Genomic DNA, 13,450 nt, shown 5'->3' on the forward strand with positions numbered 1-13,450 from the left:
ATGTTATTTGTTCTGACATTTGCTTTCTGTAAAGTGTTGGCAAGAATGTAATAATACATTGTACACAAAATGGAGTATTGCTATTTATATATATATATATATATATATATATATATATATATATATAAAATTTAAACCTGACACTTTAATTACTTTCAAAACCATGCCCAAAGAAAGGCTATATCATATTATATGTCCATTACATAATTAGATATGCAATTGGATAAGTAATTTGCAGTGCTATCATGTCTGAGTGGTCCCCTCACCCCCTGATTTTCTTGCACTGGACCACATGAGGTTGTTGCGTGGTGAGCTCCCGCCTCAACAAGGCACATCAACAAGGGACTCCCCCGGGGTCACCGCTCGGGGGGGCGCTTTAGGCCCTGACCTCCACAGGCTTCAGACAAGGCCACGCCCCCTGGAATCCTTCACCGGACTACCCTTCGATATTTTGGAGGAGGTGATGGCGCTCCTCCCCCCCAGCACATCTACATAACAATACCGCTACCAATGCCTAACCTCCAAAACCAAAGACGTTGTGACGAGAGGGAGATCCCGGGCCGTGCTTGCCTTCAATGAGGCAAGCCACACCCCCTGAGCCAGCCGATTGGCTGGCCAGGGGATGACGCCGCCCAAGGATTCCCCTGATCGCGCGGTGCTGGAAGCCAGCCTCCGCACGCGTGTTGGGGGCGTGAAGCACACACCACCACCTCCTCCTGAGGTCGGAAGTGGCTTTGTCCTTCAGTTAGTATTCCAGAACAATGTAGCTGCCAGGCTGATTTTCCTTCTCTCAAAAATATGAAATATCTGAAGAAAGGTCCAACCTGATTCAGTAGTGTGGAAGAGGGTTGGCTGCAACTCTACTGTGTGGTGTGGTTGGGAGGGAATGGTCTGAATGGTGTCCATTTTTCAGCAACTTTTCCTCACTTCAGTCTGAGCAGAGCAAGCATGTTGTTATCTGGGGAGAATGGGAATGGCAGGCAGTATTGAAAGAAGTTACTGGATTAATTGGTGTGTGTGTTTGTGTCTTTGTGTGTCAAGGAGGACTTCCCCTGTACGCGAAGACAGGTTCTGGTGGATTGAGCTGATGAGACCAATAGTGGCTTCAATAGCCAAGAAGGCAGTTTCTGCCAGAGGAGTCTATAGCTGGAAGTGTGAGGGCCTGGGCCTTGCCCCCTAGGCCAGCTAAGGCTTTGTAAGGGAGCAGGCCTTGCACTCCTCACCACAGCCGACGGTGAAGTTGGGTCCTTTTCAACTCTAAGATTCTATGGTTCCAACAACAACAATGGGAAAAAAGAACCATTCATGCAATGCTGCTCAAAACATAGATGCCCAAGACAGTTGTTTACCACATAATATCAACTGTGAGTGACAAAACTTCTCCATATGTTTATTTGGGCTATGGGACGGTTGATGCTTGTTTGGCTCAGCATTGCCAAAGGATAGAAAGAGCTACCAAATGGAATAGAAACAGTCTGTTTTCGTCTCCCTGCCGCTAAGCCCTCTCTGACATGTTAGATGTTCAGAAAGCGCAATGTCCCATAACCTTCCTTAACCAATGATCACGGGATGGGGAACTGGATTTCCAGTGACTAGCAATGGAGATTTTAGCTGCCGCTTAGAACATAAATACAAGAGGATAGTGGTCAATGGTTGGGTTGTATTGCTTTCTAAAGAAAGTAATGCCAAATCTGGATCCATTGCCAAGGGTTGACCCACAATAATTGGAATTAGATTGAACACCTGGGTCCAGAAGTCACTGAGAATGCAGATACTGCCATGAAATTATTTAGTACCCTCTGCAAAGGAAAAGGGACTTAGCTTGGATTGTGGAGCATCAGTAATATATAGTCTGTGAAAATAGTCAGTTTACGCTCATCTCCTTGAACCCTGAAGTCTTCAGTACCCTTGTGAGATGTTAGGTTTCATGAGATGGAACTTTCCCTGCCTTTTTGACGATGGGTGTGGCTTACCCCAGAGCTATTTGTCCTGTACGCTATTTTCATCTATTAAACAATATTCACAAACCACTTAATCAGAAAGACCGAAACAATCTGTAATATTCATCATGATAAAAGAAAAAATGGAAATCAAGTAGACATACTAAAATGTATTGATATAGAGATGAAGTAAAGAGTTTTAGGAAAAAATGCACCTAATAAAATTACATGTATTGTTAATTATTTCTTGTAGATTTTAACAACTCCCATTGATAATAAGATGGTTGGTTTATTTTATGTTTTGAAATACCGTGGAGATAATATCTGGTGGGATTTATAATCATGTTTACATTGTTCCATGCTCAGTAGAAACATCATAAAAAGGATATTGTGGCAAATTGCTGTCATTTGGAAGAGCTCAACATCCATCGTGCTTCCTTGTAAGTCTATTGTTGTTTGAGGTACTGAAGCTTTGTTTTGAATTCATTCATTCAGCCCTTCAGATGCTCTTGTCCAGGGATCAGCAATCATTTTCAGCAGGGGGCCAGTCCACTGTCCATCAGACCTTGTGGTGGGCCGGACTATATTTTTTGGGTGGGGGGAATGAACGAATTCCTATGCCGCACATATAATCCAGAGATGCATTTTAAATAAAAGCACACATTCTGCTCCTGTAAAAACATGCTGATTCCCAGACTGTCCAAGGGCCGGATTTAGAAGGCGATTGGGCTGGATCTGGCCCCTGGGCCTTAGTCTGCCTACCCATGCTCTTGTCTATGCCACTTTAAAGGTAAATAAGAACAATTTCAAAGCACCTGACTCTTTTTTATCTTGGCCACAAGATTCATACTCAATGGCAGAGTTACTGTTTTTCATGCACAACGCTCCAGATCCAATATTTTCCTGAAGGGGTATGAGGTAGCTTAGCAGGACTAGTGAAGACTGCAACCTGAGACGCTGCAGAGGTGCTACAATTTGGAATAGACACTGACTGCATGACTATTTACAAGGCAGGGTAAGATAGGCATGCTCCTCAATAAAATATTCTAGTGGTGTTCAGAGTTATGCCTTGTGATGCTGTTAATTTTTCCATTGACAGGAATATTGTGAAGCCTCAAACTCTTCAGCTCACTTGCCTCTGTGCTCCTTCATCAGTTTGTGGGCTGTAGCCAGACATTCATTCACAGTGGAATTACATCAATTATAAGAATACAGAATTGTAATCTATGGTGATGAGCTATGCCAAGATGTTGTTTGATTGCTAAAATTTTAGTTTGATGGAAAATACAGTTTTGTAAACTGGCTCTATTGCCTCACTAAGTTGGGAGCAGACATTCCCAGGATTCCTCGAAAGGGAGATATCAGACATTCAACTCTGCAGTGTAGACGTGTTGGTAAAGTGAATGTCATAAAAGGTCTAAGGGGTGACACAATTATTTTGCTGGTTGCACAACTGTTGTGCTAGGTTCGGTCTACTGAGGCCGGTTCTACCATTGGGCAAATGGAGGCGGCCTTTTCTCAGGCAGCTGCATAGCGTGCTGTTTAAGGCACATCAAATGGTTTGTTATTGCTATTGCATTTTTACTGTCACATTATGCATTTTGTGTTGTAAAGTGGCCTGTGATAGTCAGCTGAAGGGCAGTACATAAATTTAATAAAGAGCAAAAAATAAATAATCATTTTATGAACAAGCCTGTCCCAAAGTATTTTTGTATAAAGCATCAGCGGACGAGCACTGTTGAAATCTGTAACATCTTTAAAGTTCATTTTCAGATTCTACATCAATGGGAAGAAAAAATCAAACAATAGTGACAGAATTTATCCTTGTTGGGTTTTCCAATTTCCCAGACCTGCAGGTTATGTTGTTTCTGGTGTTCTCTCTTATGTACCTGGTAACTTTGATGGGAAATATAATCATCATCACTACGATACGGCTTAACCGCAGCCTCCACATCCCCATGTACTTCTTCCTCTCCATCCTCTCCTTCTCAGAAATCTGCTACTCACTGGTCATTATCCCCAATATGCTTGCAAATCTTCTAAGAGAAATGAAGACCATTTCCTTCATTGGCTGTGTTACTCAGATGTTCCTTTTCCTGGGCTTTGGGTGTACAAATTGTATGCTTCTAGCAGTGATGGGGTATGACCGATATGTCTCCATATGCAAACCTTTACGTTATCAGATTCTGATGAATCAAAGACTCTGCACCAAACTGGTGGCTTGTTCAGCAACAACTGGATTTCTTTTTTCCACCTCAGAGACTATAATCATATTTACCTTGCCTTTCTGTGGACCAAATAAACTTAAGCACTTCTTTTGTGATTTATCACCTTTGCTTGAATTAGCCTGTGGCCGAAACTACATCGGGGAAATTGTCATTACCATTATTTCTTTTTTGGTTGTAATTTGTTCATTCCTGTTCATCCTTCTCTCGTACATTTTAATTGCAAACACTGTCTTGAAAATACCCACAACGGCTGGGAAGCGTAAAGCCTTTTCCACTTGTGCCTCCCATCTTATCGTGGTCGTAGTGCACTTTGGTTGTGCTTCCATTATCTACTTAAGGCCCAAATCCAGTTACACACTAGATGAGACTACTTTTATTTCTGTCTCTTACACAATGGTGACTCCCTTGTTGAACCCCTTGGTGTACAGCCTGAGAAACAAAGATGTTCAAATAGCGCTTAAGAAATCACTTGGCAAAAGCTCCTGCACCCAAAGAATGTGACAATTAAGTGTTAGCCACTTTGAAGAGGGATTATGAAATCCTTTTAGAGAAAAATTTAACACCGATTGAAAGAGAGAGGTTTCAGAATGAAACAGGTCTGAATGTGGTCAAGAAAGTGAAATACTTGGGGATTAACATGACAGCAAAAAATGGGAACTTATTTAAAGATAATTATGAAAAATGTTGGACGGAAGTGAAAAAAGATTTAGAAATTTGGTCACATTTGAAGCTTTCCTTGTTGGGTCGAATTGCAGCTATAAAGATGAATGTATTGCCTAGAATGCTGTTTTTGTTTCAAACACTGCAAATTGTGGACAAGATGGATTGTTTCAAGAAGTGGCAGAAAGATATATCTAGATTTGTCTGGCAGGGCAAGAAGCCCAGAATAAAATTTAAGATATTAACTGATGCAAAGGAAATGGGTGGATTTGCCCTGCCAGACTTTAAACTTTACTATGAATCAGCAGCATTTTGCTGGCTGAAAGACTGGCTACTTCTTGAGAACACAGACATTTTGGATTTAGAAGGTATAACAATGTTTTCGGGTGGCATGCATATTTTTGGTACAACAAGGTTAAAGCACATAAAGCATTTAAGAACCATATTGTCAGGAAAGCTTTGTTCAATGTTTGGACAAGATATAAGGATTTATTGGAAAATAAAACCCCAAGGTGGCTGTCACCAATGGAAGCAAAAGCCCAGAAAAAGCTCAATATGGAGGCCAAATGGCCGAAATATTGGGAAATTTTGGAACAAGAGAGAGATAGATTAAAACTGCAGAGTTTTGAGAAACTAAAAAACAAAGTGCGAGATTGGCTTCATTATTGATAATGGAGGCATATAATTTGGACAAGAAAATTGGCTTCCAGGTGGAAAAATCAAAATTAGAAACAGAACTGTTAGAACCCAAAACCAAGATTTTGTCAAGGATGTATAACTTGCTGTTGAAATGGAATACACAGGATGAAATGGTGAAATCTGCTATGATTAAATGGGCACAAGATGTTGGACATAACATTATGTTTGCTGACTGGGAACAGTTGTGGACCACAGGTATGAAATTTACGGCATGTAATGCCTTGAGAGAGAATATTATGAAAATGATATACAGGTGGTACATGACCCCAGTCAAGCTTGCAAAAATATATCATTTGCCCGATAATAAATGTTGGAAATGTAAAGAAACTGAAGGTACATTCTTTCACCTTTGGTGGACGTGCCCAAGAATCAAGGCTTTCTGGGAGACGATATATAATGAAATGAAAAAGGTATTTAAATATACCTTCCTGAAGAAACCAGGGGCCTTCCTTCTGGGCATTGTTGGCCAATTGGTGCCAAAGAAGGATAGAACTTTTTTTATGTACGCTACAACAGCAGCAAGGATACTTATTGCAAAGTATTGGAAGACACAAGATTTACCTACCCTGGAAGAATGGCAGATGAAGGTGATGGACTATATGGGATTGGCAGAAATGACTGGCAGAATCCGAGACCAGGGAGAGGAGTCGGTGGAAGAAGATTGGAAGAAATTTAAAGACTATCTACAGAAATACTGTAAAATTAATGAATGTTAGAATGATGTTGGATAGAAATTAAGTGGTTTCCAGCTGTAATGCTTTAAGAATATGGAAAAAGGGTATACTGTAAATAGGTAAAAACATAATTAAAATGATGTTGGATTTGCAAAAATGAATTGATAATGGATGAAAATACTGAGTTATAAAATGTTAAGTTATAGAGATAAGATAAATGAAAGAGGGTAAGGATTTGCTGATTTTATTATTTAAATGGGAATACAAGAAGGGGAGGTGTGAGGAAGTCAAAGAAACAAGCAAATGAGTTTTAAGTTATGAAAAAGAATTGTTTTTAATTTTTTTCTTATTTTTTCTGTGTGTTTATTCTTATTTTTTTGTTTCTTTTATTATGTGTTTTTGTATATTTGTTTTTGCAAAATCTTAATAAATATTTCTCAAAAAAGAAAAAAGGAATTATGAAATCCAACAAATATGTATAGTATAATGGTCAAAGAACGCCTCAAATAATATTGTAGCTTTTTCTCATCTTTTTAAAAATTGAAGATGAATTATGAAACCCAACAAATACTGTATCTGTTTAATGGACATTTGTATGTGGAATATTCATTTGGGAAAATGTGGCCTTGCTTTAGCATTTACAAACAACTTTGATTTTCTCTGTAGTAAATCACTGGAAAATAAATTGGGTTGTGGGAATTTTCTCATAAATAAACCTGTAATCATTCAGCCCTGCAACAAAGGAAACATTTCTAAAGATTGCTGTTGTTTTCTCCCAAATCCTAGCCCTCGTTTTCACTACCAAACATTCATGCAGAACTATTTCAAATTCATATAGTGCTGAGACTGAAGTGTCAAAATTGTTCTTATTTTCACTTGAACACCCCACCTTTCCTCCAAGGAACTCAAGGTGGTATACATGGTGTGCTATCCCTGTCCAAATTATCCTCGCAATAACCCTCTGAGGTAAGCTAGGCTGCCTCCAATACTGGAAGGAGTATGAGGCTATGGTGGTTTTGAAGGATGTCCCCCACACCCTGGGTTGGGGGCTGGGGAATGAGAGCTGGAGGGTGGGGGGTTCACCCTGAGGGAGCCCCAACCCCACCATTCAAAATGGTACCACAGAACTTTAAATGTGTAGCATCGATACGGCTAAAGTTTAACAATACAAAAGTAGGACAAGCAGAAACAGAAGTTACCTCAGACCCAGATAAACTACACCACAAACCAACTTATGATGATGAATCCCCCTTGAAAAGGAAATATAGCCCCTTATTTAACTAATATTAAACTGAAATGTTAAAAAAGCAATGAATCTGAAAAAAGTGATCTAAAACAAAAAATGGATAAAAGCATAAGAGGAACTTAAGATTCTCAATCTCCCTGGCAAGATGCCGAACTCTTTCACAGACAAATTTACCACACATAGAATAGGCTTCACAGCTGTATAGTTGCACTGGGACTACCATCATATATTTTTAGGCACCAGGCAATAGAGTTTCTTCTATAACCAGGCCTTTGGCCTTTAACTCTCTCTGCCCCCTGCCTGCCCCCCACCACATATACACAGTGAGAGACATTCGGAGCAGAAGACATTGCCCTCTCTCCCTCTTTCTTGCAGTGCCCTGCATGCATTTCCAAGAAAAGGGCTGAAGGAAGAGGGGCCACATTTCTGGGTCCACAAGCGGGCACCAAGAAGGAGGAGGAATTTTTATAAAAGGGGCTTTATTCTCCCAAGTGAGCCTCGCCTGGTGCATTCATTATACTACCTCTAGGTACCAAGCAAAAACGTTCCTTGTCAACTGAGGCCTTGGGCTGAAGTAACATCTTATATTCTTTTAAATGTGTTTGTGGGAGAGGGGGGTGTTTTTTGTTTGTTTATGTTTTTGTTCTGTATTTTGTGTTTCTATCTTGTATTTTTATGCCCTGAGATTTTCAGATGAGGGGGAAACCAATCAATTAAATTTCAGAGGAGCCTCTGAGATCCTTCACGGGAAATGAAAACGACAGCCCCAAGGAACTGTGCAGGTCCCTCAACTTCCCATTATTGCTCCACCCCCGCTGTAAAAAAGTTATCAAATGCGGATAAATATGAGATAATTAAAATAAAACACATAATATTATCACTCAAAACGTTTCTGTTGGTTCTGCTGCATAAGCATAGGTGTGCCTATCTATATATACACACACATATATATATATATATATACCGGTATATATTTAAATATTTCCTTGTTTTGCAAAAGAACGTGAATTCTCTCTTTTTTTCCAAGCTGCAGAGTCTTTTTTTACATTTGATATAAAAACATCATGTATAGAACATTTTTGTTGTATACAGAATAAGGTTGGGGAAGAAGAAGGGGGGAGAGGGAGTTGGGGTGATAATACTTAAGTGTGTCTGTGGGGTTTTATGCCTGTGTTACTTGGGCAGATTCTCTTTCTATTCATTTTATTATATTTTTCCTTGGTAATAGTGAGAGAGGTTGGGAGGGGCAGGGCGTGGCTGGTTGTCTTTAGTTGGCTGCAGTGAGATTTGTTTGCATCTGTGTGTGGGAATTGCTGGGTCATATTGATCTGTGTGCCTTCAGTGGGTTCTTGTTGTCTTGTTGTGCCGCGTATGTGATACAGGGAAGCCATACTGCATTTTAAATTGCATTTTAACCTGTATTTTAATTTTTTCCCCTATTATTTTTTTATTGTAATTTTACTGTTGTTAGCTGCCCTGAGCCCGGCTCTGGCTGGGGAGGGTGGGGTATAAATAAATTATTATTATTATTATTATTATTATTATTATTATTATTATTATTATACCGAGGTGAAGGCCTCCTTTTCTAAGGTGTGCCTACTTCTGAAAACTCAGTCAACAAATCACACTACACATTTGAAGGCGTCTCAGTCGTTCCAGTCAGGAGTCTTTCCTTCTCCACACCACCTAAAGATGCCATAGGGGCATGTGCTCCACCAAAGAGTTATGACCCTCCCCCTTCAGAGCTATGGGGGCAGTGGCGTAGCATGGGGGGTGCAGGGGGGCTGGCCGCACCGGGCGCAACATCTGAGGGTTAGGGTTAGGGGGCGCAAATCCACGGGTTAGGGGGCGCAAATTACTTGCCTTGCCCCGGGTGCTGACAACCCACGCTACGCCACTGTTTGGGGGTGAGGGCTACCCAGGTTTTCCTCCCAAGTGAAGCCTCCCGAGGGGGGCCATTGAGACTCCCAACCTATGTGTATGTGCGAGAGCGAATGTGCATGTGCGGGGTGCCAAACTGGGTCTTTGACCCATGGGAAATAAAGCCTAGTTTCTCCCTTGCCTAAACATAAAATAAGATTTTAGTCCTCACAGTCCCAAAGGGTTGATTTAAATGAGAACACAGGATGCTGTCTTCTACTGACTCAAACCACATTGGCTCATCTAGCTTAGTATGGTTTACACTGGCTGTCAGAAGCAGCTCTTTAGAGGGATTCAGGCTGGGCTAATTCCCAGCCCTGCTTGGAGATACCATTGGGTTCCGAGCACAATTCATAGTGTTGGTGCTGACCTTTAAAGCCCTAAACGGCCTCAGCCCAGTATACCTGAAGGAGCGTCTCCACCCCCTTCGTTCAGCCTGGACACTGAGGTTCGTCTCCGAGGGCCTTCTGGCAGTTCCCTCACTGAGAGAAGTGAGGTTACAGGGAACCAGGGAAAGGGCCTAGTCGGTAGTGGCGCCCTCCCTCCCTCCAGATGTCAAGGAAATAAACAACTACCTGACTTTTAAAAGACATCTGAAGGCAGCCCTGTTTAGGGAAGTTTTTAATGTTTGATGTTTTATCGTGTTTTTAATACTCTGTTGGGAGCCATCCAGAGTGGCTGGAGAAACCCAGTCAGATGGGCAGGGTATAAATTGTGAGGGCAGATGGGGCTCATCAACCTGGGAAGGTAGCCCATCTACGAGAAAGAAAACTCTGATCATAAACCTCTGCTACTTTGCAGGATATCTTGGGAAAAAGAAAAGGCTAAGGAGTAAAGCCTTAAGGAGTGGAGTCCCTAAGATGGTTGAATGGGGCTTTGTATCCCTCCTTCCAACAACTCCTGCAGCTAAGGTGCTACCCAGCATATTGCCCTGCTTCCCTTTAGACCACATCAGCAAGTGGTCAGTGGAGTCTCTTGTCTGGGCCCTCCTTGTACTGACGCGCTGCGTAAATTAATAATGCAGAGTTTTTAATTGAATAAAAGCTTTACTGAGTTAGAATAAACGTCTTCATAAACAACATGGTTCCAAACAGTTTGACTGAGATTACATACAGACTCTGTTTGTTATGTACTGAAGTTCTCATCCTGGGCCAGCAGGGGGATACTGTAGATCGTTCAGGTCCACATATGCAAATAAGGGATCGAAAGTGACATTCAGTGATTGGATAATTACAGAAAATGGTTACTGTGGAGCTTTATATAAGCAGGCTGGTTGAACCCTTCAGTTCAGTTCTGTTCCAGCTTACAAATAAAGAGCTGCTTTGGAGAAATCGCTGCGTCGTCTGCTATGTCTACCCACTATTCAACACTGTTCATAGCTGAAGCAGACAGACTCTCACATTTTACAGAGAGCACAAAAGAGAAACTGGCTACTAAGTCACATGTCAGGGTGACTCAACAGTTGGCAGTTAGGCCTGAATAACTTTAGTAGGCCCAAATGACTGTGCAGTCCCAGCACTTCCCAGCCTGCTTTGCTGCTTCTGCTCTCACGTGTCTTTGTCACATGACATGTACCTCCATATACACTGCCCACACTTGTATCCCGAGGAGGTCACTTTGGTGCAGCTAACCCAGCTGTTTTATTTATTAAACAATATTCACAAACCACTTAATCAGAAAGACCGAAACTAACTGTAATATTCATCATGATAAAATAAAAATTGAAAATCAAGTAGACATACTAAAATGTATCAATATAGATGAAGTCAACAGTTTTAGAAAAAAAATACACCCAATAAAATTATGTGTATTTTTACATTACTTGTAGATTTTAACAACTCCCACTGATAATAAGATGGTTGATTATTTTACGTTTTGAAACACCGTGGAGATAATATCAGGTGGGATTTCTAAGTGTTTACATCGTTCCATGCTAAATAAAAACATCATAAAAAGGATATTGTGGCTAACTGCTGTCACTTGGAAGAGCTCAACATCACACCCGCTTCCTTGTAAGTTATTATTGTTATTGCATTTTTACAGTCACGTTATGCATTTTGTGTTTTTATGTTGTAAACTGGCTTGTGATATTCAGTTGAAGGGTAGTACGTAAATTTAATAAATAACAAAAAATAATAAATAATTTTATGAACAAGCATTTCCCCCCGGTATTTTTGTATAAAACATCAGCTGACGAGCACTGTTGCAATCAGTAACGCTTTTAATGTTTATTTTCAGATGCTGCATCAATGGGAAGAAAAAATCAAACAGTGGTCACAGAATTTATCCTTGCTGGATTTTCCAATTTCCCAGACCTGCAGATTCCCTTGTTTCTGGTGTTCTCTCTAATTTACCTGGTTACTTTGATGGCAAATATAATCATCATCACTGCGATACGGCTTGACCGCAGTCTCCACATCCCCATGTACTTCTTCCTCTCCATCCTCTCCTTCTCAGAAATCTGCTACTCACTGGTCATTATCCCCAATATGCTTGCAAATCTTCTAAGAGAAAAGAAGACCATTTCCTTCACTGGCTGTGCTACTCAGATGTGCATTTTCCTGGGCTTTGGGTGCACAAATTGTATGCTTCTAGCAGTGATGGGGTATGACCGATATGTCTCCATATGCAAACCGTTACGTTATCAGATTTTGATGAATCAAAGTCTCTGCACCAAACTGGTGGCTTGTTCAGCAACAACTGGATTTCTTTTTTCCACCTCAGAGACTATAATCATATTTACCTTGCCTTTCTGTGGACCAAATAAACTTAAGCACTTTTTTTGCGATTTAGCACCTTTGCTTGAATTAGCCTGTGGCCGAAACTACATAGGAGAAATTGTCATTTTCGTTATTTGTGTTTTGGTTGTATTTTGCTCATTCCTGTTCATCCTTCTCTCATACTTTTTAATTGTTAACACTGTCTTGAAAATCCCCACAATGGCTGGGAAGCGCAAAGCCTTTTCTACTTGTGCCTCCCATCTTATCGTGGTCGTAGTGCACTTTGGTTGTGCTTCCATTATCTATTTAAGGCCCAAATCCAGATACACACTAGATGAGGACACTTTTATTTCTGTCTCTTACACAATGGTAACTCCCTTGTTGAACCCCTTGGTGTACAGCCTGAGAAACAAAGATGTTCAAATAGCGCTTAAGAAATCGCTTGGCAAAAGTTCCTGCACCCAAAGAATCTGAAAATCCAGAGGGAAATAGTTGTCACCTTGGAATCATGAAACACAACAAATTTTGTATAACTCTCTGGATGAAGAATATCTCTGATAGTTCTGCAGCTGTTCCTTATCTTTCTACTCCTCTGGATATAGAATATTCATTGGGAAAATGGTTGTCTTGATTTAGTAGTTACAACTTTGATTTTCTGTTTAGGAAAATGCTGGAAAATAAATTGGTTTGTGGGGATTTTCTCAAAAATGAACATGTAATCATTCAGCCCCGCAACAAAGGATACTTTTCTAAAGATTACTGTTGTTTTCTCTGAAATCCTAGCCCCATTTTCACTACCAAACATTCACGCATAACTATTTCAAGCTCATATCATGCTGAGACTGAAGTGTCAAAATTGCTCTTGTGAATAGCTGATACCTGTTTATTTCAGTTGGAGTCGGTTTGGGGTACGTTTCTGTTGATCTTTGTGGAGGTGGCTTTTGCTGCCCTTCCTTGTCCCCATTAATTGCTATTTTTAAAGAGGAAACCATGTAAAAGCATATCTGTTTCTTTTTCAAAGATTGGGATTCATCTAACCAAATACACTTAATTTCTGTTCTTTTGCTTTCATGTGGTCTGTCGTTGACATTTGCTTTCTGTAAAGTGTTGGCAAAGGCATAACAATATACTGTACACAAAATAGAGCATTGCAATTTTTCAGTGTGCATTTATTTTAGCATTCAGAACCATGTCCAAAGTAAGGCTATATAACATTTTTTTTGACCATTACGTAATTAGATGTGTAATCTGATATGTAATTTGCAATGCTACCATGTCTGAGTGGTCCCCTCACCCCCTGATTTTCCTGCATTGGACCTCATGAGGTTCAATCAATAGATTTTATTGCATTAGCCGTGTGGCC

General features: G+C 40.5%; 3 protein-coding genes across 3 annotated transcripts in view; all 3 read left to right on the forward strand.

The window, feature by feature from the left end:
- Positions 1-499: 499 nt before the first annotated feature.
- The window catches only part of TMEM52B (transmembrane protein 52B), a 38,513-nt gene continuing 25,562 nt past the window's right edge, over positions 500-13,450 (forward strand). The window contains exon 1 of the mRNA XM_083594122.1: positions 500-2,380. The gene's annotated coding sequence lies outside the window, so the exon portion shown is untranslated. The remainder of the gene's footprint in view (positions 2,381-13,450) is intronic.
- On the forward strand, positions 2,371-4,688 carry LOC310752838 (olfactory receptor 10T2-like). Its single transcript, XM_083593930.1, has one exon. The coding sequence runs from the start codon at positions 3,725-3,727 to the stop codon at positions 4,667-4,669; it is 945 nt and encodes a 314-aa protein (XP_083450056.1). The 5' UTR covers positions 2,371-3,724; the 3' UTR covers positions 4,670-4,688.
- On the forward strand, positions 6,839-12,749 carry LOC310752805 (olfactory receptor 10T2-like). The gene is made up of 3 exons (XM_083593860.1): positions 6,839-7,167; positions 11,196-11,379; positions 11,606-12,749. The coding sequence occupies exons 2-3, from the start codon at positions 11,298-11,300 to the stop codon at positions 12,559-12,561; spliced, it is 1,038 nt and encodes a 345-aa protein (XP_083449986.1). The 5' UTR covers positions 6,839-7,167; positions 11,196-11,297; the 3' UTR covers positions 12,562-12,749.

The sequence above is a fragment of the Podarcis filfolensis genome (assembly GCF_964270895.1).
Source record: "Podarcis filfolensis genome assembly, chromosome: 17".
In the NCBI taxonomy this organism is placed as follows: domain Eukaryota; kingdom Metazoa; phylum Chordata; class Lepidosauria; order Squamata; family Lacertidae; genus Podarcis; species Podarcis filfolensis.